Raw genomic sequence first — 25,844 nt, forward strand, 5'->3', positions numbered from 1 at the left:
ATTGAGGTCAAATGAAATACATGAAATGAAAGGGGCTATTTAAGCGAGGAGACATCGTAGAGGGGTGAGTTATTAGCTTAAATGAATTCAGGGAAGGAATTGAAAACGGTGTATGAAGGAAGTTGAGAGACCAAGGACTTAAATGGGTGGAATTCTGTGAAATGAAAATCGATTGTAGATGGAGAGACGGAATTCTGGGTTGTGATGGAGACTGTGATTACGTGCGGGACTAAAAGAAACAGTGGCATGACTCTGACGCAACTTTCAAAATTCCCCTGCTAAAATAAATCACCCATCAAGTTATTCCATGACTTTTAAATTTTACCCAACTTCCCCCTCACCATTGCATATATGACACAGCTTTGTTGACATATATTTTATAGGCATATTTTCTCCACTTTAATTTATTACGCATTTCAAAAACCTCCATTCACCTTTCACTCTTTCTTCGCAGTCGGGGGTTTAAGAACCTTACAATGCTAAGCACCACATCAAAAACTCAACTCAAAGTCTTAATATTTTCAGTAAGTCTATCTTTCAGGTACCTATAATCGATTCCCGCTTCTTTATGAATAATTTTTCTGCCAAGGAAATCCGCTTCTTGATTGCCTAACTGTTTGGAAAATTTTCATCTCAAACACTGCTCATTTATTGGATATCTTATGCGTGCTCATATAAATATGCCTCTTACTTTAATTTTAAAAATATTCTTCTGATTTTTTTAGGATATAGTAATTATATCTTCTTATGATTTAGCCTAATTATTTACCTCTGCCTTTTAACTTTTTATGTACTTATTGAATAGCGCATTACACATGAATAACACACGTAACAAAAGAAGACTTTCACTGTTTTCTTAGTTTATGGGGCCCAAAGTTTTCATTGGCATAAGGGCATGGCAGACTTCAATCGACGAAAATGCTGGTGACCACCAAAAACAAAAAGGCGATTGCCCATTTTTATATTTTTAAATTTCTCATCTGTGATTTAAAATATCATGTATCTTTAAATTCTTGAATTTTCGTTTCAAGAATGAAACGTGAATACCCTTCTTGGATTCCTCCTTGGTCAGCCGAGGAGAAAGGTCGTGTTCACCGCTCCTCCCGTAGTGAAAGCATCCGTACGTGGGACCCAGAGCGAGGTGCAATGGGTAAGGGAAGCGCTGTTGAAGTTAAATGCATAGTGTGCAGTAAAAAACTGAAAAATGGAGTCCAGTGCCAAGCATGCAGCTGCTGGTACCATTTTAAATGTACTAAATCCAAGCTGGAGGATTGTGTAAAAGAGGAATGGAAGTGCTGTGATTGCGACATTCAGAGGGGCCGGAGACTCTTGAAGGAGAGGGAAATCACCATTGCTGAGCTGCGGGCCGAGTCGGAGGAATCGAATAAGAGAATTAAATCTCTTACTGCCGAAAATGAGAGGTTACGAGCCGCCGCGGCGGAGTGGAGATCGCCGCGTACGAAGAGTGGAAGCAAGCGAGAAAGGAGAGACGGCGGAGGGGCCAACGGCGGAGCGAAGGAGGCGGCCAGCCCGGCGAATGGCGGACGTTCGGGAGCACCCCAGGCGATGATAATCGGGGATTCCCTTATACGTTTTGCCGGAGACCATTGCAGAAGGAAGGGAGCCTCCGTTCAGTGTTTTCCGGGTATTGGAACGGAACAATTGGAGAGGCAAATCGATAACATGAGTAGTCGTGGAGAAGAAAAAGTAGTGATTTTACATGTTGGATCCAAAGACATCAAAAGTGCCAAATCTGATGACCACGTAACCGGTTATATATGGGACCTGTGTACCGCTGCCAAATCAAAGTTTAGTAATGCAAAAATTGTAGTGACAGGTATTATTCAAAGAAGAGACGTGAACTACAAAAGAATCAGATACGTAAATGAAGGCATAGAATGGGTGTGTGACAAAATGGGGGTTACCTTCATTGATCCTAATTGTCGAATAAGTGACTATCACCTGGGACGGGATGGTATTCAGTTGAATAGAAAAGGATCATTTTTATTCGCGGAATTGTTAAACGAAGTTGTAGAGAAGATCACCAAACGGGGAAACTACTAAAGGAAACCAGAGATGTTCACCGGACCTGCAAAGAGAGCGGAGTTGAGCCAAATGCCGACCCAGGAAGTGACATACCAGGCAGTAATGGGTTCATGCAAGGTAAGGGCTTAAAAGTTCTTCAGGTCAACTGTCGCAGCATAATCAATAAGCGGGATGATTTTCAGACCTTGGTTGAGGTCAGCGAGGCTGACATTGTAATAGGAACGGAATCTTGGTTGAGTAGTGACGTCTTCTCGAATGAAATCTTTCCGAAAGGCTTTACAATATACCGCCGAGACCGAGATACGAGAGGAGGGGGTGTTTTTATCTGCGTTAAGGAAGGCCTTCGTAATGTACTAGAATGGTCCGATAAGGACCATGAAATGATCTGCGTAAAATTATTAAGCGAGAATAACAAAAACTTCTTAAACATCATTGCCGTTTATAGAAAACCCACCGATGGCCTCCAGGTAATAGAGGCCCTTGCCGCCTCGTGCGCGGAAAACCCAGGTAGTCGAACCCTAATAGCGGGGGACCTTAACCTCCCCAACGTTCATTGGAGTGGCCCCACGGCAAGAGGTGGCAAAGCCCAAGAGCTCGCTAATCGTCTCATTCAAAGAGAGGGTTTTACCCAAGTTGTAAACAAGCCCACAAGGGAGGGGAACATCCTTGATGTGTTTCTAGCTAGACCATACAATATGTTCTCGGAAGGAGAGGTAATTCCTGGTATAAGCGACCACTCAGCGGTATGTATCAATATTCAATGGGAATTCCGGGTACCCGAGAATAGGGTAGTAAGAAATTCGGTGTGGAGATACAGCAAAGGAGATAGCAATGGGTTTCGTACCTTGTTGAAGGAACGTTTTCAGGACTGGGCTTGTACAGGGGGAACTGTAAACGACATCTGGAACAGTTTCAAAGACATTGTCAACGAAGGGCTGGAAAAATTCGTTCCAAAAATGACTCTCAAAAGTAACACCGACCCCGAGTACTATAACTGCGCAATAAAAAAACTAAAGAGAAAGGCTAGGAGGAGTCACTCTATGATCAAGTATGGGAACCCATATCTGTGCAAATATAAATCGATAGTAAAAGAACTGAATAGGGAAAAGAGGGTAGCAAAAGAAGAATACTTAGTGAACATTCTCACTAAAAACGATACAAATAAATTTTACAAATACTTAAGAAGACGAAAAAACAGCCAGGTGAAGGTAGGCGTGATCCAAACCCAAGGGGGCGACATTATAACAGATGATGAAGGGAAAGCAAATGAGCTCAACAAGTGGTATGGAAGTGTGTTTAGCAAGGATTTCAGTGGAAACCTACCCCCACGTGTTTTTCATGTTTGTGAAGGGGAGAACGTATTATGTCCGGGTGAACTAGTCATCACACCTTCAAAGAGTAATATTGTTATTCCTAAGTATATGAAGATCTGTGACCGCGAAGTTATGGACAAAGTAAAAAAGCTTAAAGTCAACAAATCGATTGGCCCTGACAACATCTCTGGAGACGCACTCAAATTAGGGTCAGAGGCAATGATACCGTATCTGCGCACCATTTTTAACATTACGTTAAATAATCATCAAATCCCCGATGATTGGAGGAAGGCTTATGTAATACCAATTTTTAAGGGTGGGACCAATAGCAGTGTAGAGAACTATCGCCCGATTAGCCTAACGTCTGTAACCTGTAAACTAATGGAGAAGAAGGTCGCAAAATATCTACGTGACTTCTGGGAGGATAAGGACTGGCTATTTAAATACCAACATGGCTTTCGCAAAGGGTACTCATGCGAAACCCAACTACTTGGACTCTGCCAGGAAATATCAGACTGCTTAGACAAAGGTAAAGAAATAGATGCAGTTATACTCGACTTCTCAAAAGCCTTCGACAGGGTTCCCCATGACAGATTGTTAGATAAAATTGGAAAACTAAATATTGATAAAAGAGTACTACTATGGACGAAGGCCTTCCTACAAGATAGAACCCAGCAGGTTCGTGTTGGGCACAAAATCTCAGAAGAAACCCGCGTCACATCCGGAGTACCTCAGGGTAGCGTGCTTGGTCCTCCTCTGTTTCTTTGTTACGTGAATGACCTTGCGGAATGTGTCAATTCCAAAATACGATTGTTCGCTGATGACTGTATACTCTATAGGGAAATCAGCAGCAGCAGTGATCGCGACGTTCTGCAGGGTGACATAGATAACGTGGCTAATTGGATCAAAATCAACAAAATGGAGATAAACATTGCAAAAACTATCCACATCTCATTCTCCAAAAGGAAGGCAGGTGAGGGAAGGGTATATAAAATAATGGGAGAAACGATTGTAACAAAAGATAATTGTAAATATCTAGGGGTGCACCTAAGTAAAGACTTAGGGTGGGGACTTCACACAGATTATGTGGTAGGCAAGGCCTTTAAATCGCTCCACTGGGTCATGCGGAGCCTCAAAGGAAGCACTAAATCAACTAAAGAATTGGCCTACAAAACAATTGTAAGGCCTATTGTCGAATATGCGACCACAGTATGGGATCCCTTTGAAATAGGGCATGTGAAAAAATTAGAAGCAGTGCAAAGGAAGGCTGCCAGGTACGTTTTAGGGCGACATAGGCAGACCGACAGTGTAAGTGACATGCTAGGCTCACTAGGATGGGGGTCACTAAAGAACAGACGGAAGCTGAATAGACTGTGTGCCATTTTTAAAATATTGAAAGCTGACGGAGGCTGGAAAGAACTGAACGAGAGTGTAAATAAGCCATGTTATCTCGGCAGGAATGATCACCCGCTTAAAATCAAATACATGCCCCAAAGGACAAACACCGCCAAGTTTTCGTTCCTAAATATGGGAATCAAAGAGTGGAACCAGCTGCCTGATGAACTCTTTAAGCCCTTACCCAAAAGCATTAAATCATTTAGGCGTGAATGTAAAAGGTATACATGATGGGATTGTTAAATGACACTATTTAATGGCGACTATTTAATGACACTGTGATATGTTTTAAGAATGACTACTGTTTGTTATATCATGTCATTGCCACCCGGCTTATCGCCTAACAGCAATGTATCCCAAATAAATAAATAAATAAATAAAATACATTTTGGTATATTGCGAGAGGTTTTGGCTGGGAGTAATTATCATCATGCTTCAAGTCAATTAAAAAACGTTCGTCGGTGTCTAGTTTAGGATGGAAATAAATATTATTCATGCCATATAGGAGCTCAGAACAGTCCCAACAAATGGAATGGGGTATTTATGCCGCTGAACGTTATTATTCAGCCGTTCTGGTGACTGGGAATCATATCTGTCTGTCACTAAATACTCGATTTTGAAAATGGATCACTTAATCGTCTCAGTTGCTCCTCGACCAAGGACTATTAAACAGTGAGTACACCATCAAATTTCATCAATTTCCCCCATACATCCTGTCAACGTATTTATGCAATTTTTTTTAAAGCTAAGTAATGATTATAAATAAATGAAAGGACTAACTTTGTAGTTCCACACTAACGATTTATTCACACGACTCGGGTTTCGAAGTAAAACTTCATCATCAGGTGAGCAGTGATGATGAAGTTTTACTTCGAAACCCGGGTCGTGTGAATAAATCGTTCGTGTGGAATTACAAAGTTAGTCCTTTCATTTATTTATAATGAATCGGTTCCATAAAGTTACGCCAGAAACCATCAATTATACTAAGTAATGATGTCAATCACGTGTACGAGTCAATTACTTCGTATCGAGTAGTATTCTCTTCCGGTAACTGGGACCACTTTTCGTTACTGCACTCGTTTCAAGAATCATGGATATTATATCCATGCATATTTCCGATTTCTTTAACCGCCAGGCACTGTTTTTTCAATGTAGTTTCTCATAATGATCCAGCTTGTCAGAATGTTTATTAATTTATTTTGCCAGACTACCGATAAGCTTACTTCGCAGACCAATGGAATAGGAGGTCGTAATCTTAGCACTCACCATCTCCTTGACTGGATACAGCGTGTTGACGTAGAAGGCGTTCCTCCACCAATAATTGGGGCAGTTGAAATCGTCGTCTGTTGGTGGCTCGAAAACGGACTCTGAACGAAAACTTTTCATCGTCAACTCCACCAATCCGATGACGAAGAGGTACGGCGGAGTCAACCTGTGCCGAATGGGATGCATTTGATCATTTGAAACAACACCGGTGTCGGATGATGCATTGTTCTCGGGATTTCCACTGGGTTATGTTCCGCATTGGTACCGACGTTTCAACGGATGACTGGTCCATCATATTTATTCAGACCTGAAGATGATGGATGAATCGTACGCTGAAACGTCCGTATCAATACAAAACGCAGAACATCACCCGATAAAATTCCGAGAAGAACCCATAGTGAGCATACGCCAGGAAAACACCAAATCCTTCTCAATACACCGGAGTTGGAATTTTTAAATAATGAGATCAGTAGCACACCTCATCGCTTGGTATGTGGTCATTGAACAATTATGCTGAGTTTATCTCATGCAAAAACTCAAATGTATATTTATTTCATAATATAATTTATATTATGTTCGTTCGAATAATTTATATTATGTAAAGGAATGAAGTACATGGAGATGTATAAATATTCATATACCTCACTCTACTTCATTTGCGTCTGGGCATAGAGTTATTATTTTAGGGGACTAAGAAAACTAATTTTAGGCTGCTATTATGAGTGAAGCTAAGTCTGTGCGGTCACTGTGACCTTTATGGCTGTTTTATCACAAAGATTTGTCAAAACAGGGAAAGCAAATATTGTACAATTTCAATTTAAATGACAATATCCTGCACTTAAAATTTTCTTTGTCTCTAAAGGCTTTTTTCTCGACGAATCTGCTTTTTAAGTATGTCAAAGGATTTTTTCCAATTTTTAGAGCAATTTTTCAAGAGTTTGATATTTTCATTTCGTTCATTGGGATCCCCTTTGGAGACAGCTGAAGATCAAACCTCATCCCACGGGCAGAAATGCCTCCAGAATCAATTGGACAATTAAAGAGAAGTATTTTTTATTACTCGGTGACTCACCTGACCACTCTATAGGCTATCAGGTATAAGAACTGCTTGGCCCGCTTGCTGAAGGGTAGCGTCACGCTGGTTATCGTCATCGTCGGAGTTATGGTGGCGACCTCCCTAGCCGCCGCCGCTGCAGACCGGAAGTAGAGGAAAGAGACCAGGAGGCCACTGAAGGGAGGAGAATACGAAATTGCCTCTCAGCAAATTTATTAAAATTAATGGCCAAACGATAATCTCTCGGCGCTTTCACGCTGTTAGAAAGTATTGCGAATTCGGCCGATCCCTCGTGAACATCGCTCGCGGAGGGGCACGACTGCTGAACAAGAGAACATAGACTCGGTGATAATTAGGGGCCAGGCAGGAATCAGGAACAAGAACCAGAGTAGGACAGACTGTACTTCCTTTGGCATCGAGACTATTCTTAAGTAAATTTTGGCGGCAGTGCGAACTTCAACGGACGGATTGCTATAATTTGATTGGTGGTCTCCCGTGTCCTAGATAGGAGGTGGAGAAATGAACCATCTCACTCATACTTAAGGAAATTAAATGCGCTTCTAAGAGACAGAAATCAAATGAAATGGACACTAATCGAATATCTGTTAACAAAAATCGAAGAAAAGGAGACTTGAGGAATGTTAAAATAAATGGGTCGGTAAAAGGCTAACATACTCCAGATTAATAATATAATTTTTTATTACTGTTTGGAGAGTCATTAAATAAATATGATTTTTGAAAATGGAAAATTCAATAATGCATATATTATATCAGGAAATATCACATCAATGAGGAAGAAAATGGAATAAAATTGGATTGGATAGGAAATTATACAGGCATTCACGAATGGATTTTTTTCAGAGGATTGATATTATGCAGTGGCTAATGTACTCACTTCCTACCCAAGGAATTCGGGTATGAATCCCGCACGCGGCAAGATTTTTCAGTGGTATCCCAATCCCTATATGGGTTGTCATGTGGAGAGCAGTTCCAGTGGAGCACTCTCTCTGCTGGAGAGGACGTTAACGTGTGGATGTCATGGGGCTAAAATAATTAACAGTAGGCTAATTCCGTCACTGGATTCCTCTCCATCCTTCGTCTAAATCCTGTAACCCTACCGAATTACCTACTTATCCCCAATGCGCAAGTGACTTTAGTGGTAGGTTACCTCCCCTAGTACAAATACTACTGCTACGAATTTTTATCTGACATTGCAGTCTCAGTCTAAAGACTCCATTCCTTTCATTCTATTCGTATTGCATGGGAGCGTAACTTTGGAATTCAAGGGTAAGCATACTTTTCGAGTAAATAAGGTGGGTTATACGTATTTGAGCAATATTTGTGGTACAAAGAGGGAAGATAGAGCGAAGAATGAGTGGGTCATGAAAGAATGAGGATTAGACTCACCAGTAATATGAAAACATGACAAATATGAAAGAATTACACCTCGCTGATTTCATCATAAGGGAGGGATTGATGAGAATTGATTCACGAAACAGTTATAAAAAAAAGGTGTTTGAATGGACTGAGAAGAAGTGGTCGACCGAGAAAGTGATGGGTGATGTTGTGAAGCGACAGTTAAACCTGTTTAACCAAAAGCTCATTTGTCTGCAGATAGCTTTGGAATTAGGAAATGATCCGATAATCATGTTTCATGGTCGTGAATTATGTGAGACGGTCGACGCTTTGCTATATAATAGAAACGTTTTATTATAAAATCTTGATTGTATGTTCTGATAATGTTATGTTCTTAATAGACGTCTTCAACTTCCATTTCTTTTTTATTTAGAGTGAATGACGCAAAACATAGTTTACCGGAGAAGGGTGATTTGGACAGTGATTCGGTGTTCATGATATGGATATAATATACGATATATAATGAGAATGAATCAATACAGACGCTGGAATTGTTCCATTTTTTCCCAAGCCAATGAAATCCATTGTGGTTTAGAAAAAGTAAGATCCTTGCACATAATCGCTCATCTATCCATGTGAAAAAAACCTCTGTTCACGCATAAATGTCGAGACGAGGAATATCAGAAGTCTCTGGAACATAAGCGCATGCATGAAATAATATGAGCGAGACAGGGACAGAAGAAGCAGAGGACGCTAGGAGAAGAGGGAATAGATGTTATTGTATGGAGTAGGTCCCGGATATTGGTAATAGATAAGAATGTTTTTAATTTGCCTGTTCCGAAATGGAACTTCTTGAACGGAAGGTACTACACATGAAAAGTACTAGCGTAGTGGTCCGCACAAACGGCCCGGCAAGTCGACGTTATACGTTTAACTTCAATTATGCTCATAAATTAGTTATACTCTAAAAATACTCTAAAACATATTATAAAACCATTACTCAGACAGAAAATATAACTTAGCAGCTTTAGCTTTACTGCTGACATCATAGAGGGTTTGAATAATCCCCATGGTGTTCGTTCAGGAAAAAGACATTTATAACCCGATTTTGACTTCTCATCCGCCGAGTACTGCTACAAATTACATTCTCCAAAGCACCAAAATATCATACGAATTCCAACGTCCTTCGCTATTTAGCCGTCATTTCTTTTTGACAATCAAATACCTAATACAGCAGAAAGTGTCAGGTGAGCTATCAAATGAGTCTTACTCACTATAGTATTATGTATTATTTTTCGTGTGATTTCATATAATACATTTCCTTTACCCTCCAAGCAAAATATACCACTGCATCAATTTCTTGCATTTCTGAACAATAAACAACGAATATAAATGAAAAAGTGGTTCACGAAACCGTTAAAAAGTGACCTTAGACCATGGTTTCTGTTTCTTTTTGCAACTAACATTTGCATATCGGTACTCGAAAGATAACATTCTTTGAATGCGCTTTTTTTGCAAAAGTTTTTGTAAAATATTTATGGATATCCGTAGAATCTAAGTGAACTTTTACAGAATTTCACTCTATGACCTGGAATTCAATGATTTCTTTTACGTCCTGTATATTTCCAAATAGTTCTGCCATGTGAGCACAACTCAAGTGTGGCGGAAAATTGACCGGCTATGGTAATAATTAGTAGAGAAAAAAGTTGAAATCTATGACGACCTTTCATATCAATTTTCCGCGGAAGACGTTAAAACCCGAAATTTAAATTGATCATCAATTTGTCTTCCATCTCCACAAGTTTTTGAAGGTGATGACAAGAAAGTCCTCATTCACTCATTTTTTCGTAACTGAGTATAGAAAAATTAGACTAGAAGTTTCAAAAAAAGTATCGTTTTTATCAGCTCCAGATAAATCCAAACAAAAAAAACGTATAAAATCTCCAATCGCATGCCCCTTGGGTTATTTAGTTAAACATTGAGTAGAATGTATGAGCAATGCTGGTTTAAACCTAATTTTTGTCTCTCTTTACCGACTTGGGTACTTAAAGTAATTCGGGGTACTATGGGCGGGAAACTGAAAGCATTTATGAAAATTATTATATTATTACTATTATTTATAAATCACCGTTGTAGGTAGGTTTTGGATGGACGCATTATCTGCACTATATTAATAAATCTCACCTAGCGAGACATAACTTGACACTCCATACTTAAATAATCTCTTTTTTAATGTCAAATACTTTCTTTCTCCCTTCATTCGGCCCAACATGGCCATTCTCTTCCTCCCACTACCTTACTTGCTTAATGCCCTCCACTCTCACAATCTGCAGCATAAATTGTCAATCAAAATGCTCTGTACCCATATTTCCCGCCTCATTTGAATTTCTTCCAACAAAGTTCTCTTCTCTCCCGCCATGCTTCTAGTGCTTCCGCTTTTGTTTTCCCTTCCGTCTATTTTATCTTTTCTACACTTCTCCACAACCACATCTCAAAAGAAAAATTATTATAAAAAAGTAAAGGGACATCCATGACAAAATATTATATCCGAGAGAAGCGAGGAAACGGAGACTAGTGGTTAATGTTTTTGGAATTTTTTTGTCTTTGGTGGGAAATTTTTTCGCTCCTGTAGTTGAATGGATTTTCAGAATCCAAGGGGGAACATTAATCCTCAATTGTGATTGCGAGGAAGATAGGAAGACGAGGGAAAAATGTGCATTTCATACTCCATCCCCTACTATGAATAAGCGATAATTATGGTGGGAGGAATTTTTATTTTTGAGATAAATAAAAAGGGGACATGAAAGGTGGTTGCAGAGCCTTTTAATAGGGGATGGAAAGTTGAAGATTATGACGGAGGTGAGAACGTTAGGCAGGCGAGAAAGGGGTAGAAATTTGATATGCACGTTTGACGGAATGGAGGGAGGAAGGAATTATGCGAAATTGAAGAAGGGTTAATTATAGATTCGGATTTCAGGTTGTGCTTAATTAGGAGAGGCAAAGAAATTCATCGTTGTTTCGTCTTTGTCCATCCAAAACCTCTTAAACGGCATGAGATCAAGTAATGATAATTCCATCCCGGAATCCAATAATCTGCCGTATTTGAGAAGATAAAAAAAATCTAGCGGACGGGGCATAACTCGCGCCAACTTCTTATGCCACAGGTGGTTACTACTTGTCTCCCCCTTCCCCGACTCGCAGCACGAAAATGAGATTGTACTCGCTGTTACGTCATTGAATTTGAGCAAATTCGCCGCTTACGAGTGTACCCTGGCTGCGGAGAGTACCATAGATCATTTCGGGATTTGAAGAAATAAGAATCCTTTCTCTTCTCGACTGCTAAACAAACACGAATATCCGTCAGCAAACATTAATGGACAAGTACGTAAATTTTGGTTTTGAATGAATAAATTTCATATTCATAAACTCACAATTTCAAATATGGATTGAAATTAGAAAATTTCGCATTAGCATTAACGACAGGCCGGGAGAAAAATCATGGAGATAATTTTTTTATCAGGATGTGTTCAATCAATACTTATGGAATCTAGGTACAATTTGCTCATGGAAAAGAAAAGTAAAGAGGGGATAACTATTATAATAAAGGAGCAGTGTTGTAAGACATACAAAGGAAATCATACGCCGTTCAATGGAACATAATGGCGTGGAAAATACCCCGTAATTGAGCTCAAAAGGTATTGCGTTTGATGTAACTCAACAGGAAAGAAGAAAAATTATTTCACCTTATGAAGAAGAAGGTGTCCACGGCGTAGGGTCCATTGCCGACCGTGTGGAACAGAAAATCCCTCTCCACCGCCCCGCGATAGTGTTTATTATCTGTTGAGAAATAAGACACAGTAAGTAAAGACTTCACGGTATCAGCCAACAATATACTAAACCTTAAATTTTAAATTTGGGCGGGAAGGGGTTCAAAATAAACACAATAGACCATATCATCCCCTGAAGCATTCATGACCGCGTGGCCTAATGGATAAGGCGTCGGACTTCGGATCCGAAGATTGCAGGTTCGAGTCCTGTCGCGGTCGTCTGGAATTTTTGCATCCAGATTCTCAGACATTTTTTCGACTCGGAATGTGTCCTCATTTTCTTTGATTAAGCTTTTGAAGTCCGAAAGGCTTTTTTAATTTTATTTCAAAAACTACTATATTTTTCTCTGGCACCCTTTTCTCAGACGGATATAATGCTAGATCATATTTCTGCTCGGTGAGAACTATTGAAGTGAAAGCTCGTATGATATATATATTTCCAGATGACCAAGGTCACTCACGGCGTGTACTCTCCGTCACGCAATATTTTTTTAATGCAAGAAGAACACTGCTGAGTATTGTTGAGTTGCACTTTAGCTTTTAATATATTTTGATCAAAAAAAGCTCGCAACATTTGCAATCCTCCTACTTAATTATTTCGATTAATTAAAATATATTATTACTTTTATTTAACAAAACCACTTTAATTGACAGCGGTCTGGAGAATATTTGTCTAAAATCTCGCTTTTTTGTCATCGAAAACTTCCTTAAGGGAATGCAAATACACAAACCCCTTTAATTAAATCTAAGTACCGGGTAATCCAGATGCATGTGAGGTCATTGGATAACGTAGCGTTAAATGCTTTCGCAGTTATTGAAAGTTAATCTCCCGTTGCCAGGGGCGACGGTGGAGGGAGCTTTGGGGGTGATGCGCCCGAGTTCATATTGATGAATGAATAACGTAGGGGCGGGGGGTGAGGGGGGGTGGGGGTGGAGTCCCACGGCGTCGGTCGATGTGAGCGACGGGACGGGGGTGCGTGGAGGGGAGGATAGAGGGAGTGGCTCAAGGGGAGAGGATGACGTCACGAGCCCAGCCTCCCCACCCTAGGATCCTTTATCCCGATGACCCTCGGTGGCGCGCGCGCCAGGGTCTCGTTCCACTCACCCGAGTAGAGGAAGCAGAAGTAGCATGTGTGGCCCAGGATCACCCAGACGAGCGAGAAGAAGCGGAGGCCGTGAAGGCAGGCGAGGGGCGGTTGCCTCCCTTGCCGGCACGCGTCCTCCTTCTGACCAGCCTCGCCCCCCGGCCCGTCCGGCATGACGACCCGTGACCCCCTCAGGATTTTTCTCGCGTTCCTCGACAGCGAGAAGCAGTGCAACACGGACGCCACTGAAAGAATAACACAGTTGATAGACCGGTTCACTAACTTAAATGTAATTATTAGACCCTAGGTGCGCTTATTAATTGTGATTTGAACAATTTTAAAGTTTCGTATAAATTACAGCCCCACCTGATCACGATTCCAACGTGGCTTTAGCCAACGACATATTTTTAAATATCATTACGATTTCGGCAGATCTAAAGAAGTAGCAATTGGCGCAATACATATCTTAATGTGTTATTTCTAAGTATTTACAGTTCTTATAATCATTAAGCAGTTCCATTACGTCAAGTCGAAAACCAGTTCCTACATATTGGCTTGAATATAGTTATATTTAAAGAGCCATCACAGAAACCCCCTTCCAGGATATGATAGCCTTCATATTTTTTTATTTATTTTCCGGGGACAGTTCGTGGTCTGGCCCCACGAACGTCTTGGCGGCCATCTTTAAGGTTTGAGCTAAATCGAAATAGGTCTTCACCAAAAAAAAACTGAGGAGCGAAAATGGGAGAGATGAAGAAAGGGAAGCTTAGAGAAATAATTGAAAAGGATAAGGAGTTAAATAGTGGAAATGGAAGAGATGCTACTGCTGCCGTCCATTCATGCATGGTCTCTTCATCTGATTATGAAGCAGTGTTTACGGAACATTGGTCGAAAAAAATGAATCTCTAGTGGAAATATGCTGTTACTTCAGAGGATAAAAAGGATAGAAGTTTACAAAAATATCGAAACTAGAAGAAAATCACACGGCATCAACGGCTCTTACAAATTCACGAATATAGTCTGGATTCATTCTCCTTTTCTTCTCTGTTATGGACGATGGCTGGGGTCTCCGTTTCCTTCAAGAATTTCCGAGTTGTTTTCTGAGTTTTTCTAAGACCGATGGAAACCAGAATGTTTTGCTTCGGTCCTATGAATACTTAAAATGTGCATGCTGATATGGTTGACTAGTTATATTTTGAGAGTAGTTAAAGTCCATAGAAAAAAGTTTCATCCTCACAAGGCAGTAGTGTGTAGAACGCAAGTGGAACGCACTTGACTGTCGTATTAGATACTAAAAGTGTAGACTACTGTCCATCAAAATTCTGGAATGTCGAGTATTTTTCCTCTCCAAGTTTTGACCACAACTCCAACAGTTTTCCCTAGATTTAGGGCATTATAACTTTGTGAAAAACATCATCAGGATATTTTCTCCGAAGAACCTATTCAAGAACTTAGCTGGGGTCGCACAAAAATATTTGTTCAATGTTTGAAACTTTCGCCAATTTAGATAAAAGGTTTGAAGTATCTCAAGCGCACTTCATCTTGCATTCTGGTATAATTGACATTTATTTAAAAGCTATTCTGATGTCAACCTTTAGTTTTCGAGTATCCTCCATATTATTTAAAAATTTTAAAGAGTTTATATCGTTAGTTTCGATCTCCGGTTACACCTCTCACCCTGATATCCTCGTCAATGTGTGTCCATGCATGCGTACTAAGCATGCTAAGCACAAGATCTTACCGAACGAGTCGTCATCTCTTCCATAACGGAGGGTAGCGACGACAGTGAGGGGGAAAAAAACCGTGACGTCACTTAAAGTCCTCCCCTTCGTGGCGCACATAAAATCAATAATCGTTAACCGTGCAAAAAAAACCAGGTGTTAGAGGTGCTTTTAAATTTTTGGCGGTCACATCCATCTCATTGTCTTTTCGCACGCAATCATTCTTTACTGGCGTCGATACTCACACTTGGATTCGAACAATGTCCTCTGGCCAGTGCAGCCGCACCGCTTCCTCTCGTCAGCCAGCGGGGCATGCACTTTCCGACCTCCAGAGCCCTCCTCAGCCGCTTCCTCCGCCCCCTGGGCACTCAGGAAGCCCACCCTCCTCTCCGAGCCCTCCCCCAGGGAGCCTATGACGTCCAAGGCCGTGCCCAACACCGTCAGTATCAACACAATGCAGCTCGCCACCCTTATGGGATTACAGAAGACATTGACTCAACGAATAATTACAAATTGGAAATAAAGATTTAAAAGTACACCACCTAATACGTAGAAGACACCTACCAATAAAGGAGACTATAACCTAATTGCCATGTATGTTAACATAATACGGATGTTTTTGGATCCTTAACTCGTAAGAAGGGGACACTCTAGCTAAAATATACAGACTCACATTACTACTTTTCATTAGGAGTACTTCATTCCCTTGAAGTTTAGTCGTTCATATGGACACCTCTGCTCCTTTTATTACAATTTACAATCTATATAATGTAGGAATAAGTACTACATAAGAAATACTTTTAAAAATGTCTGATCTTTTAACTGATAGGAAACATTTGAGGAAAGCACGTAAGACTTACTCTCAACACCGAACTAATTTTATTGCACTAGGAGTGCCCACTGATGGTAGGTTCCCCTTTTAAATAAAATTAATGAAACTTAGAATGTAACGATAGCTATCACTTAATATGTCACACATGATCCGTTCAATTCCAGGAAAATATTGGTGCACCCAAGTTCCTCTCTCAATTGCGGGCAAGTATTATACCGCCAAAATTGTCCGCTAATTAGAGGTAACCCTGTAATATAATTCTCTGTTCAAATATGCGTCGCCACAAGGGATTTGGTCTATGCTTTTATCCTTATAAATGCGGTCAACAGTCAAACTTCCGCGTTGTACAGCGATAAAAATGTCATATTCCACTCTGAATTATTCCATACAACGTGTCTGTGCTTATGCACCATCATCGTTACGAGACATATCAGTAGGTAGAACGCTGGGATACCGACCGAAAAACCCGTGTTCGATTCTGGATGGCGCCTCTGGGCACCCTCTACTTCTCCAAGTTGTGGTTTTTCAGATACCGCGTCTTCCTAGGAAACCAGAGGCGGCACAGGGAGTAATGAACTGGACCACCTAATTACCTTGATATGTGAATTTAACACGTCGTTGGGCTCAGTACTAGGTAAACTCTACCCTCGTCTCTCAAACCAACCTTCGGGTTGATATCCGTGGAAATCGCGGCACCATTATCAGGTGCAATACTTGTTGTCGCAGTATTGTTCCAATTGATGATGCATAGCCAGTGAAATGCACGGAATGAATCACTGTGAACAATTAAAATTTTATTATTTTAAAATTTGCTTAGTTATTGTAAAATAGAACCTCCCATTATTACTTATAATCAAAATCCCTCTGAAGGAAGTTGCGGAAACCGACTCATTGACGACAATGGAAACGATTTCGCTTCCGTCAGTCTTCTAAATTCTTCAGGATTCGATCTATGTTCTTCCCTTTCGACTTACAACATGACGTGGAAGGTGGGGTCTGCCCACAGGGAGTACTTCCCGGGGACCCTCTTGGAGGAGATGACTTCGACGGCGGCGGAAGTGGGCGCCACGCCTCGCTCCTTCCGCCTCTCGGCCATGAGGCGGGCCATGATGGCGCTGTCCTCCTGAGAGCACCCCTCGGGCAAGCAGAGACCCCAGCTCACCTCCCGCGGCTGCCACCCAGCATGGAAGCACAGATGGGGGTCGGGGAGCAAGCCATTAGACGGAGTGACGCCACCCGCGAAGACCATTTCAGTTTTCAAATCACAAAGTGAAACCTTGTGCTAAACAAATGAGAACTGGTGAGTTGAATTGAAAACAAGATGGAAACGATGCTTTCACGTATCGCATTGAACACTCCGCTGCGATTCCTCGCTCGTACTCTTGCTTCGCATTAAAAATATCCATGTCGGTCATAAAAAATTATTTTAACTTGAAAATATTTTAATTCTGATCTCTTTTATAGTTGGCGCTCCTCGTTCGACTTTTCATAAGACGAGCCTTTAAAGTTTTCATTTATTCATGATTATTGAAGTGGATATGAATTAATGATGTATTCAATAATTTGAAGATCGAGCGGCTATTGTCACTCGTTTCATTCAATTACAATTCTTCAGAATCTGATGAGCCCTAGTTTAGGGTAGACAGAGTATATTTGACTATTATCTAATTTTAGTCCAATTAGACTCATAAAACTCTATCAAGCGCGTTATCCTTTATTTACCTATTTATGTTGAAATTATAATTATAATATTAAGCAAAAAATAAATTACATATTGAGTACAAATACTAAAATATAAAGTTGGCCAAGTGTACGGTAACTCTACGCCGAAGTACTACACATTTGGTATATTACGTTCTTTTAAAAAATGTTCATCGTCCGTCGGCAAATTTTTTCAAAGCCTTTCGACGAATTTTATAAACGTTCTTTGGCGATATTTTGCTGTGCTTTAACAATTTTTTAACGTTTTTGACAAATTTTTTCTCGTAATGTGACAATATTTTAGCGTTCTTTGATTATTTTTTTCACATTCTTGGACAAATATTTTTTTATGTCATTTGACAATTTTTTCCAACGTTACTTTCAAATGGAGTCAAAATTTTATTGAATTTTTAGATTATCAAAAAATGGCTTAGTTGAGAAATGTGTAATGATGTCATGGGATCGATCAACCAAGTTAAAATTTAATTTCTCTTTTTTTAATATTTTTTGACCTTAATTCGAGCGTATCTATTTGCCGTTGAATTTTCCCATTCGTTCCGATTTTTGGACGCTAAATTAGAAGTGAATACATCCGTATCACCGATTATCATCTAAATAATAATAGTTTGCCATTGGACATGATACATCAACGAGCGACTACCCTGCGAGAGAAATGCGAAATTATCAACCGTAGGTATTACGAAAAGGAAATAACGTGTATACCAGAGATCCAAGAGATTTCTTTCTATCAAACATTATGAGTTGGAAGGTGTTGTTTAGCCCAGAGGGAATTTGCATTCACGTCACGAAAATAAAGTTATGAAAATTTTCGTCCAACTGGTATTCAAACCAGTTATTTTATCTCCGTTTTTGGTATACACTAAGTTTTCTTCTCCAAGGCGGTTCCAGTGTTAGATTTTAAGCGCATTCTCAAAACTCGTTTTTATGGCATAACGCTTCTACGATAAAGTTGATCCCAAATCAAGAACCTTGCCACGGTTTTCTTTATTTTTTTTGTGAGCGTGACTGGCGTGTTCCGTCACGCGCGTTCTGCTTGTTCCCCGTGTCACTAATGATTAATACTGAATTCACAGGGCGTTTTATAGAATCTCCTATTAAAGAAAGGAGACCTAGGCCACTACTTTCTCGATAGATAGACTAACAACAAAGCGAGTCTGGAGAGCGGGACTTTCTTGTTTGAACAAAAAAGACACCACTTCCCTGGATGCAAGTTCCTTGAAGTAATAGTGGAAAGGGGATCTCGACTGTTAGATACCGTCTTATAAGTATGCATGACAGGAATATGAATCTTGCTTCCGGCACGAAAAGCAGATTCACCCGAGACCGTACTCTTCAGACACGTTGAAATATTTTTGCGGTTATCGAGGTGGATCGCGACCTCACAACGTGAAAAAGCGGCATTAAAACGCATTCATAAATTCGTCATAGCGTCAAATTATCATAGAATCGCAAGATCTGGACGGCACGCATGCGTAAATTACGGCAGGTGGCTCAGACTAAATTAACACCATCCATTTCTGCCAAAAAGAGTAAGTGTATTCACGACTTGGTTTTGACATCACGATTTCATTATCCGTTCCGTTCCTATGGATTTATCTGCTTTCACAGACTCACGAGTTCGATCAACAAAAATGGAAATATTTTAACGATGAGCATATAGGGTATTTGATCCTGAAAGTTCAATATTCTCAAAGGGAACCTCATGAGTACAACCTGACGATCAACCGAAACACTTCCAATTTCTATTTGCATAAAGAAACATCGGATAAACAAATATTGCAGATTACTGATGGCTTACATGCCGTCACATTGTGACTGAATTGAGTTTTCGGTTAAATAATTAATTAAGTCACCTAATATAGATAATAAAAGGGGTATTGAAATGAAATACTGACTGAGGGTTACTGACTTAGTAATTACACACAAAGTGTGTGGAATTACGAAGTCAATAATTTCATTTAATTTTAATATGCTCTGTAAATTCCATTAAGGTACGCCAGAGACAGCAAATTTTATAAAAGGGGTAATTTAATGGTGTAAGAAGTGGAAGAAGTTTATTTGTCAATGGCTAAATAAAGTACGAGCAGTTAATTTTAACTTTCTCCATTTATCCGACAAGTTATATTGTATGTTTTATTTAGCCGTGGTATGATGAACATTAAATACTTCTACTTACCCCAGCTATGTTCACTCCGAAGTGGAAGGATGTTTTTTTTTGGTGGCAGAGTTAACAGAAAAAGCGTGAAGGAAACAGCATCATAGGCCAAGAAAGGAAGGATTCAACCGGAAGAAAAGACGAAACGGCGATACTACATATGCGGACTTTGGGGAGCACGTAATTGAAATATAAGGAGTGTCATATCAGGAGCCTCGTTTATATAGGAGCGTGCTTCTCTATGCTGGTGAGTCTTGGTAAAGAACAACAGTAGGAGCAAAGAAAAGATTTGAAGCACTTTAAATGTGATACTGCAGGAGGCTGATGAAGATCAAGCGAAAGGATAAAGAAGCTGAGGAATAGATTTGACGAAGAGTAGGTGAAGAAATAAGGCGAATGAAAACTGTAAAAAGAGGCAGAGATTAGGGTCCTTATCGGATGCAATCGCTGAGAGAGAAAATGAAAGAAAAGAGTGGAAGACGATGGATGAACCAAATAACGACAGAGGTCAAAGAGAATAAAAAGAATATGAAGAGGTTATCCGCAAATATATTGGATGTGGATCGGTCTAAAACCAGTGTTGGGTTAAGTTAATATGTACCAACAGTAATTACCACCATGATTCGATAATACTTCAGCGAAATGTTTTAATGTTATTGAGTCATTTTTATTTATTAGAGTACAATCACTCAATTCATTGGAACTTTCACGGTCCATTTATGGAGCCTTGAGTTTTTGGGATTACTCCGCGCCGCCTTGGCGAATCGTCGAACTTTCGTCTGCTCTGCCACAGACATTATCAAAATTGAGTTATTGCTCTTTTTGCTTCGTTTGGCTTTATATGGTTTGTTGGGGGTGGAGTAGGGTGGAGTGCGGGGTGAAGGTGGTGGAAGTCGCCATCGAGAGAAAGTTCCCCTCCACCCTCTGTTGATCTGGCATTCCTGTTAGGCGATGCGATAATTTTCATTTTTTATATTCACGAATTCATCGAATACTTCGTGTAATAATGTGAAATGAAAATGCTACATTTTCGTGTATTCTCTTCACGAACAATTTTAATTTTCACTCAACTGGAGTAGCATACATAAATCCAGTCTCATCTTGCCTCTGTAAAAACTCCGAATGATTGAGTAATATGTCTTCTCCGATTAAAAATAATCTTTCACGGCAAAATAATGCTAACAGCAGCAAAAGTATTTGATTGATCAACGCAAGATAAATTTTATTCTAATGGTAGCCGCCAATCTTTTCTGAACACAGGTCTGCTTGGAGAATAGGGCCTAGTGATTCATTCTTATATGGGAACGGAAATTACCAAGACGTTTGTACCGAGAAGATTTTTTTTCTACATTAAAATCTTTGGAAAGGTACTCATCATTATAAAATGCGATACCGAGGGAATAGATTAAGATCGCAATACGCTAACGGGTGAACAACGAAGAGAGATCGATGACTGAATGAGGCGTTCAAAGAGAGTCGTGGTTCACTCGCACTCATAGCTAAAACGCCAGCGGGAAAAAATATATACTAGCTAATTAAATTTTTCCCATTTTAAGGCACATTCTCACTACCACTTTCACGTATTTCGAGGTATTACACAGTCATGGCTTTAAATGTGAAGCTTATGAAATGTTTGATAAAGAAGAAAAAAAACTTATGGTTTTTAATGAAAAGCAGCGGAAAAGCCTACAACATACTTCTATAATTTCCAAACTTTTTAATTTATCTCTGTTCAACCTCACATTTACCGCCGATAAATCTATCGCGATTACGTCAAGATGAGAAGACCTCCGACTCCCGTACCCTGCAAGGTCTAAAACAATGGTGGTAATGAGATGTTAACCCTAAGCGGGTTAAGGGTGCTCATTTGATACAGCGATTGCCTTGAATTAATTTCCATTTCAATTTGCCCATCATTATGATGCTGAGTGACAAAAGAGGTGAATTACTCAGAAAGGTGAATTATATCTATTTTGACAGGGTGTCAGTGTCCCTTCACTTCACTTCAAGTTTGCTCCATTACACTGAACTCCACTAAATGGTGAACACCTTGGGTGCAGTCGGGTCAAGGTGGTATTAAATATAGATCCACTGTCTACCACTGTTCATCTGCTGGATGGCATATTTACGGACAGTCTGTAAATAAAAGATGAGTATGATTTCAGGCATCCAAAAAACTCAAATATTTTACACCTAAAGCTTCAGAAAAAGTTATTACTTTTTAGAGTAACAACTAGGTAGGTTTTTGATGGATACAGGGAATAAGCATTTCCAAGTAATTGGCCCCGTACTAATGCTCTAATTTCCTGACTTAGAATAAACCATTCTAAAACTCCTCTTTCTCTTTGACTCCCTTCATTTCGTTCACCACGCCTAGTAAGCTTATCCCGCATCTACTCGTACACGCTTACCCAACATTCTTCTCACAACCTCATCACTCCATTGCTACTCAATATACCCTACATCCATTTCATCGACGCTCTCTAAATTGACACGTACAACCTTATCTCTTTTGTTATTAGACCTATAACCTCTAGTCCAGTCGCCAGGGGTTACGAATGAAAATATAGCCCAATTCTTGTTTAAATCGACTGTAAGTTATGCACGTAGGCATACGAGGTCGTAATATACCCGGAATCATATTCGCCATCATAAAAAGTTTACATCGCTTAAAAATTTATAAATCAATAACAGTTTTAGATAGTTCGCACAGGTCGGCTAAATTAGAAGACAATGTTTGGATCAAATTGACTTCAAAATGTTTTTTAGCTAGTTTATCTCTCTATTATATTTTTCATACAAGTCTCAGAATATTGTAAAATTAGCCTATTTCTTGAGATTTCTGTATTTTTTAGAGTATAACCCACTGAAGGTCACACTGAGGAAAAAGAATATTCTCGTGTAGTATAAGTGTGCGCATTCCGATTGCTGTTGTATTATATTTAATTAGCATTCAAATTGTTAATAACCTACAAGTTCTAATATTCAGTTTCTGACATTGGAAAAGTGCGCAGATTCAAGCTGCGCACTTTGAATGTTAATTAGCCCTTGGGGTAATTCTAAATGGTCATGAACGTCAAAGAGTACTTAATGAATAAAGAGCGTGCAAAGTGATTATAATTAAAGAAACGAATTTTTTTCATTCGGACTTCAAACTTATACCCATGAACACGATATTCATGCAAAATGCCATTACTTGCACCTGTAAATTTTCCTGCTGTAAAACATCGAAAGTCAGCACCAGTGGTTATTAGCAGTTGGATTGTTCATAAATTATTTCACCTGCAAGAACCGGCTGGTACATAATTCGTACGCAATAAAAGAAGATTATTTACCTATATTATTACTTACTTGGGAGTATATTTTTTAAATTAAAAATCATACAAAAAAGTATGCTAATTTTGCACTAATCTGGAATTTTTATAAAAAAATATGGTAGATAGGAAAATATGTTTGAGCATGTTTTGAAGACATTTTGATTTAACATAATACCAAATTATCGTGTTCAGCTTAGTTACCGAAACAAACGAAAACATTAGTTTGTTTGTTGATAAAATTTTAAGCGTCGATGATTATGAGGATGCATAAATGTTATTACTATCATAAGATGCATGATGATACATTTAATTCAGAGTAAATTAAACAAAAAGAGACGGGGTGGTTTTCATCAAAATTTGCCCGTTTTCACACCCTGACGATTGGATTGTTCCTCATTTTCCCCCTTCCACAACCACATCTTAATAGCCTCCCCATCGACGAGTACCCTCATGCCTCAATGGCTAAGTTTCCTCGTCGTATTTACTACACTCAATATCATCATTGTCGAAAATCTTTCCTTTACATGCTGAAGTAAGATCCTTGCCATCAACTCCCTCGTCTGAACACAATGCTTCTTTACCTATGTAATTCTTCTTTCAATATTCTTACCATTTTCCTTCATTCATTCAAAACTGAGGTATCCAGCCCACATCGTAACGATTATTTGTTATTTTCCCGAAAACTGAATAATGCAAAACGTCCGTTGACAAAACGTTTTATAATGAGGTCACTAACAGAAAGCACAATCGGGTTGAATATGTCTGTTTCGTAGATTTTGAAAAGGCTTTGGATAGAGTAAATTGGGTATAATTAATGAATATATTGCAGAAAATAGGATATCCTGTACATATCTCAGACAGCTCAGGTGCGAGTGGTGGGTGGAGGGTCCGGATGGGCAGTGTTAGGAAGAGGTGTGAGGCAGGGTTGTCCATTATCACATGTGTTGTTTCGCTTATATGTGGAGGAAATGATTAAAGAGGCATGGGAAGAACTGGAGGTAGGAATGAAAGTGGGCGGGGAATTCGTAAAATCAGTTAGATTTGCTGATAACCAAGCTTTAGTTTGTCAGTCAGCCAAGGGGTTGCAAGCATTGCTGAGTGAATTGGAAATTCAGTGCGACAGGTATGGGATGAGAATCAATATTAATAAAACAAAGGTTATGCGGTTCTCGAGACAGAGAAATTTTAAGCTACATGTTAAAATGGGAGGAAAAACTAGAGCAGGTGGAATGGTTTATCTAACTTGGGGGTGTTTTGGAATAAAATGGTCAAAGTAGCGGAGATATAAGGAGAAAAATTGTGTCAGGCAAAGAAGCTTGAGGAGAAAGTTGGTGACTGGGACGTTGAGAAAGGATGTTAAGATATGGCTCGTTAAAACCTTGATATGGAGTGTACTTTTGTGCGGCGCGGAATCATGGTCATTTCAGCAGGACTATAGGCATTGATTAGTGGCTTTTGAAATGTGGATGTGGAAAGGGATGGGGAAGGTGAAATGGAGAGAAAGGAAAAAAATGATGAAGTGCTAGCAATGGTGGGGGAGGAGAGAGAATTATTGGGAGAAATCTGAAAGAGGCTGGAAATGCAGAATGCTGAACATTTTAATTGAGAATTGGATGTTGAAGGTTGTGTCAGAATTTTCTGTAATCGATTTCATTTCTTTATAAATCCTAGATTATGAATTACTGACATTTTGTAGATATGCTAATTTATTTCCAACTGTAATAGGAAAGTGTTTGCTCCGATTGAATGGGGATCGGGCTGATAGGGATCAGAATGGTACGGTGACCAATGTAGTAATGGCTCCCCATTCCTTGAAACCGGGTTCAAATCCCAGAGGTGGCAGGATCATTCAGAGGTATCTCGATCCCTATTTGGGGTGCCTTGCGGAGGGTGTTTCAAGTGGGTTACGCCGTCCGTCAGGTGGGTCCTCGCCAGGTTTCTCTCCACATTTCCCACATTACCTGAAAATCGCACCTCTAACAAATTACCAACATATTTCTTTAATGGCGCATATGACCTCAGCTATCCGTCGACTTCCCCCTCCCCTAATGAGTGCTACCACGAGGATCGACGGTGCCCGGCGATGCTTCGAGTGGGACCCCGGGACACGCAGGGTGCTCACATTTCCCTGGAACCTCTGCGGCGGCAGGGCAACCCTCAGCTTGATGATGTGAAAGCTGAGGTCGAATGGCGGAGGGTTGGCCCTCCATCTCAGGAAGGAGGGCGGGCCGCGCCACGGGCCCCCCACCCTCTTGCTGTCGTCGAACGGCGGCTCCGGCGACGTGACATTCCTCCCCAGTTCCATGCACAGGGACTGCGAGCCGAGGAAGTAGTCGTTGCCGAAGAGGAAGAGCGATGAGTACCTCCCGGTCGAGTCGAACACTGCAAGGACAACATCGCCGATCAGTATCCCTGCCGTCTGAAACATTCATTTCGAATGCCCCCCCCCCACTGCCTCAGGAGCTTTCCTACGCTTTGTTCTAATAAACCTTTCATCTTCGTTAACCTGATCGTTTTCTCGCGTGTCTGTGCAAAAGAAAGGTGACAGAGCCCATCCCACTCGAAGGAGTTAAAGAGGCTGCATCGAGATTTCAAGTATACGTAACCTCCTGTATTTGCAGTCCAAAGTGCAATGTATCGAATTAAGATAAAAACATGGTCTTACTGGGTTAGTTGCCATAAAAATTAGCATTTAAAATCAAAATGTTATGCATACTACTATGACAGGGGAGGATTACCACCAGAATAAATGAGG

At 40.0% G+C, this 25,844-nt stretch overlaps 1 protein-coding gene and 1 non-coding gene across 2 annotated transcripts in view; one reads left to right on the top strand and one right to left on the bottom strand.

Annotated features, from left to right (window-relative positions):
- Positions 1 to 25,517, bottom strand: part of LOC139696775 (nose resistant to fluoxetine protein 6-like) — a 45,172-nt gene extending 19,655 nt beyond the window's left edge. The window contains exons 1-7 of the mRNA XM_071595612.1: positions 25,212 to 25,517; positions 16,870 to 17,177; positions 15,309 to 15,532; positions 13,363 to 13,587; positions 12,174 to 12,267; positions 7,093 to 7,248; positions 6,021 to 6,186 (exon numbers count right to left, since the gene is read on the bottom strand). Coding sequence (XP_071451713.1) covers positions 6,021 to 6,186; positions 7,093 to 7,248; positions 12,174 to 12,267; positions 13,363 to 13,587; positions 15,309 to 15,532; positions 16,870 to 17,177; positions 25,212 to 25,517 — 1,479 coding nt within the window. The remainder of the gene's footprint in view (positions 1 to 6,020; positions 6,187 to 7,092; positions 7,249 to 12,173; positions 12,268 to 13,362; positions 13,588 to 15,308; positions 15,533 to 16,869; positions 17,178 to 25,211) is intronic.
- Positions 12,404 to 12,476, top strand: TRNAR-UCG (transfer RNA arginine (anticodon UCG)). The gene has a single exon. It is a non-coding gene; the product is annotated as a tRNA-Arg (tRNA).
- Positions 25,518 to 25,844: the final 327 nt, after the last annotated feature.

The sequence above is a fragment of the Hetaerina americana genome, unplaced genomic scaffold (assembly GCF_022747635.1).
Source record: "Hetaerina americana unplaced genomic scaffold, ioHetAmer1.1.p SCAF_1, whole genome shotgun sequence".
NCBI lineage: Eukaryota > Metazoa > Arthropoda > Insecta > Odonata > Calopterygidae > Hetaerina > Hetaerina americana.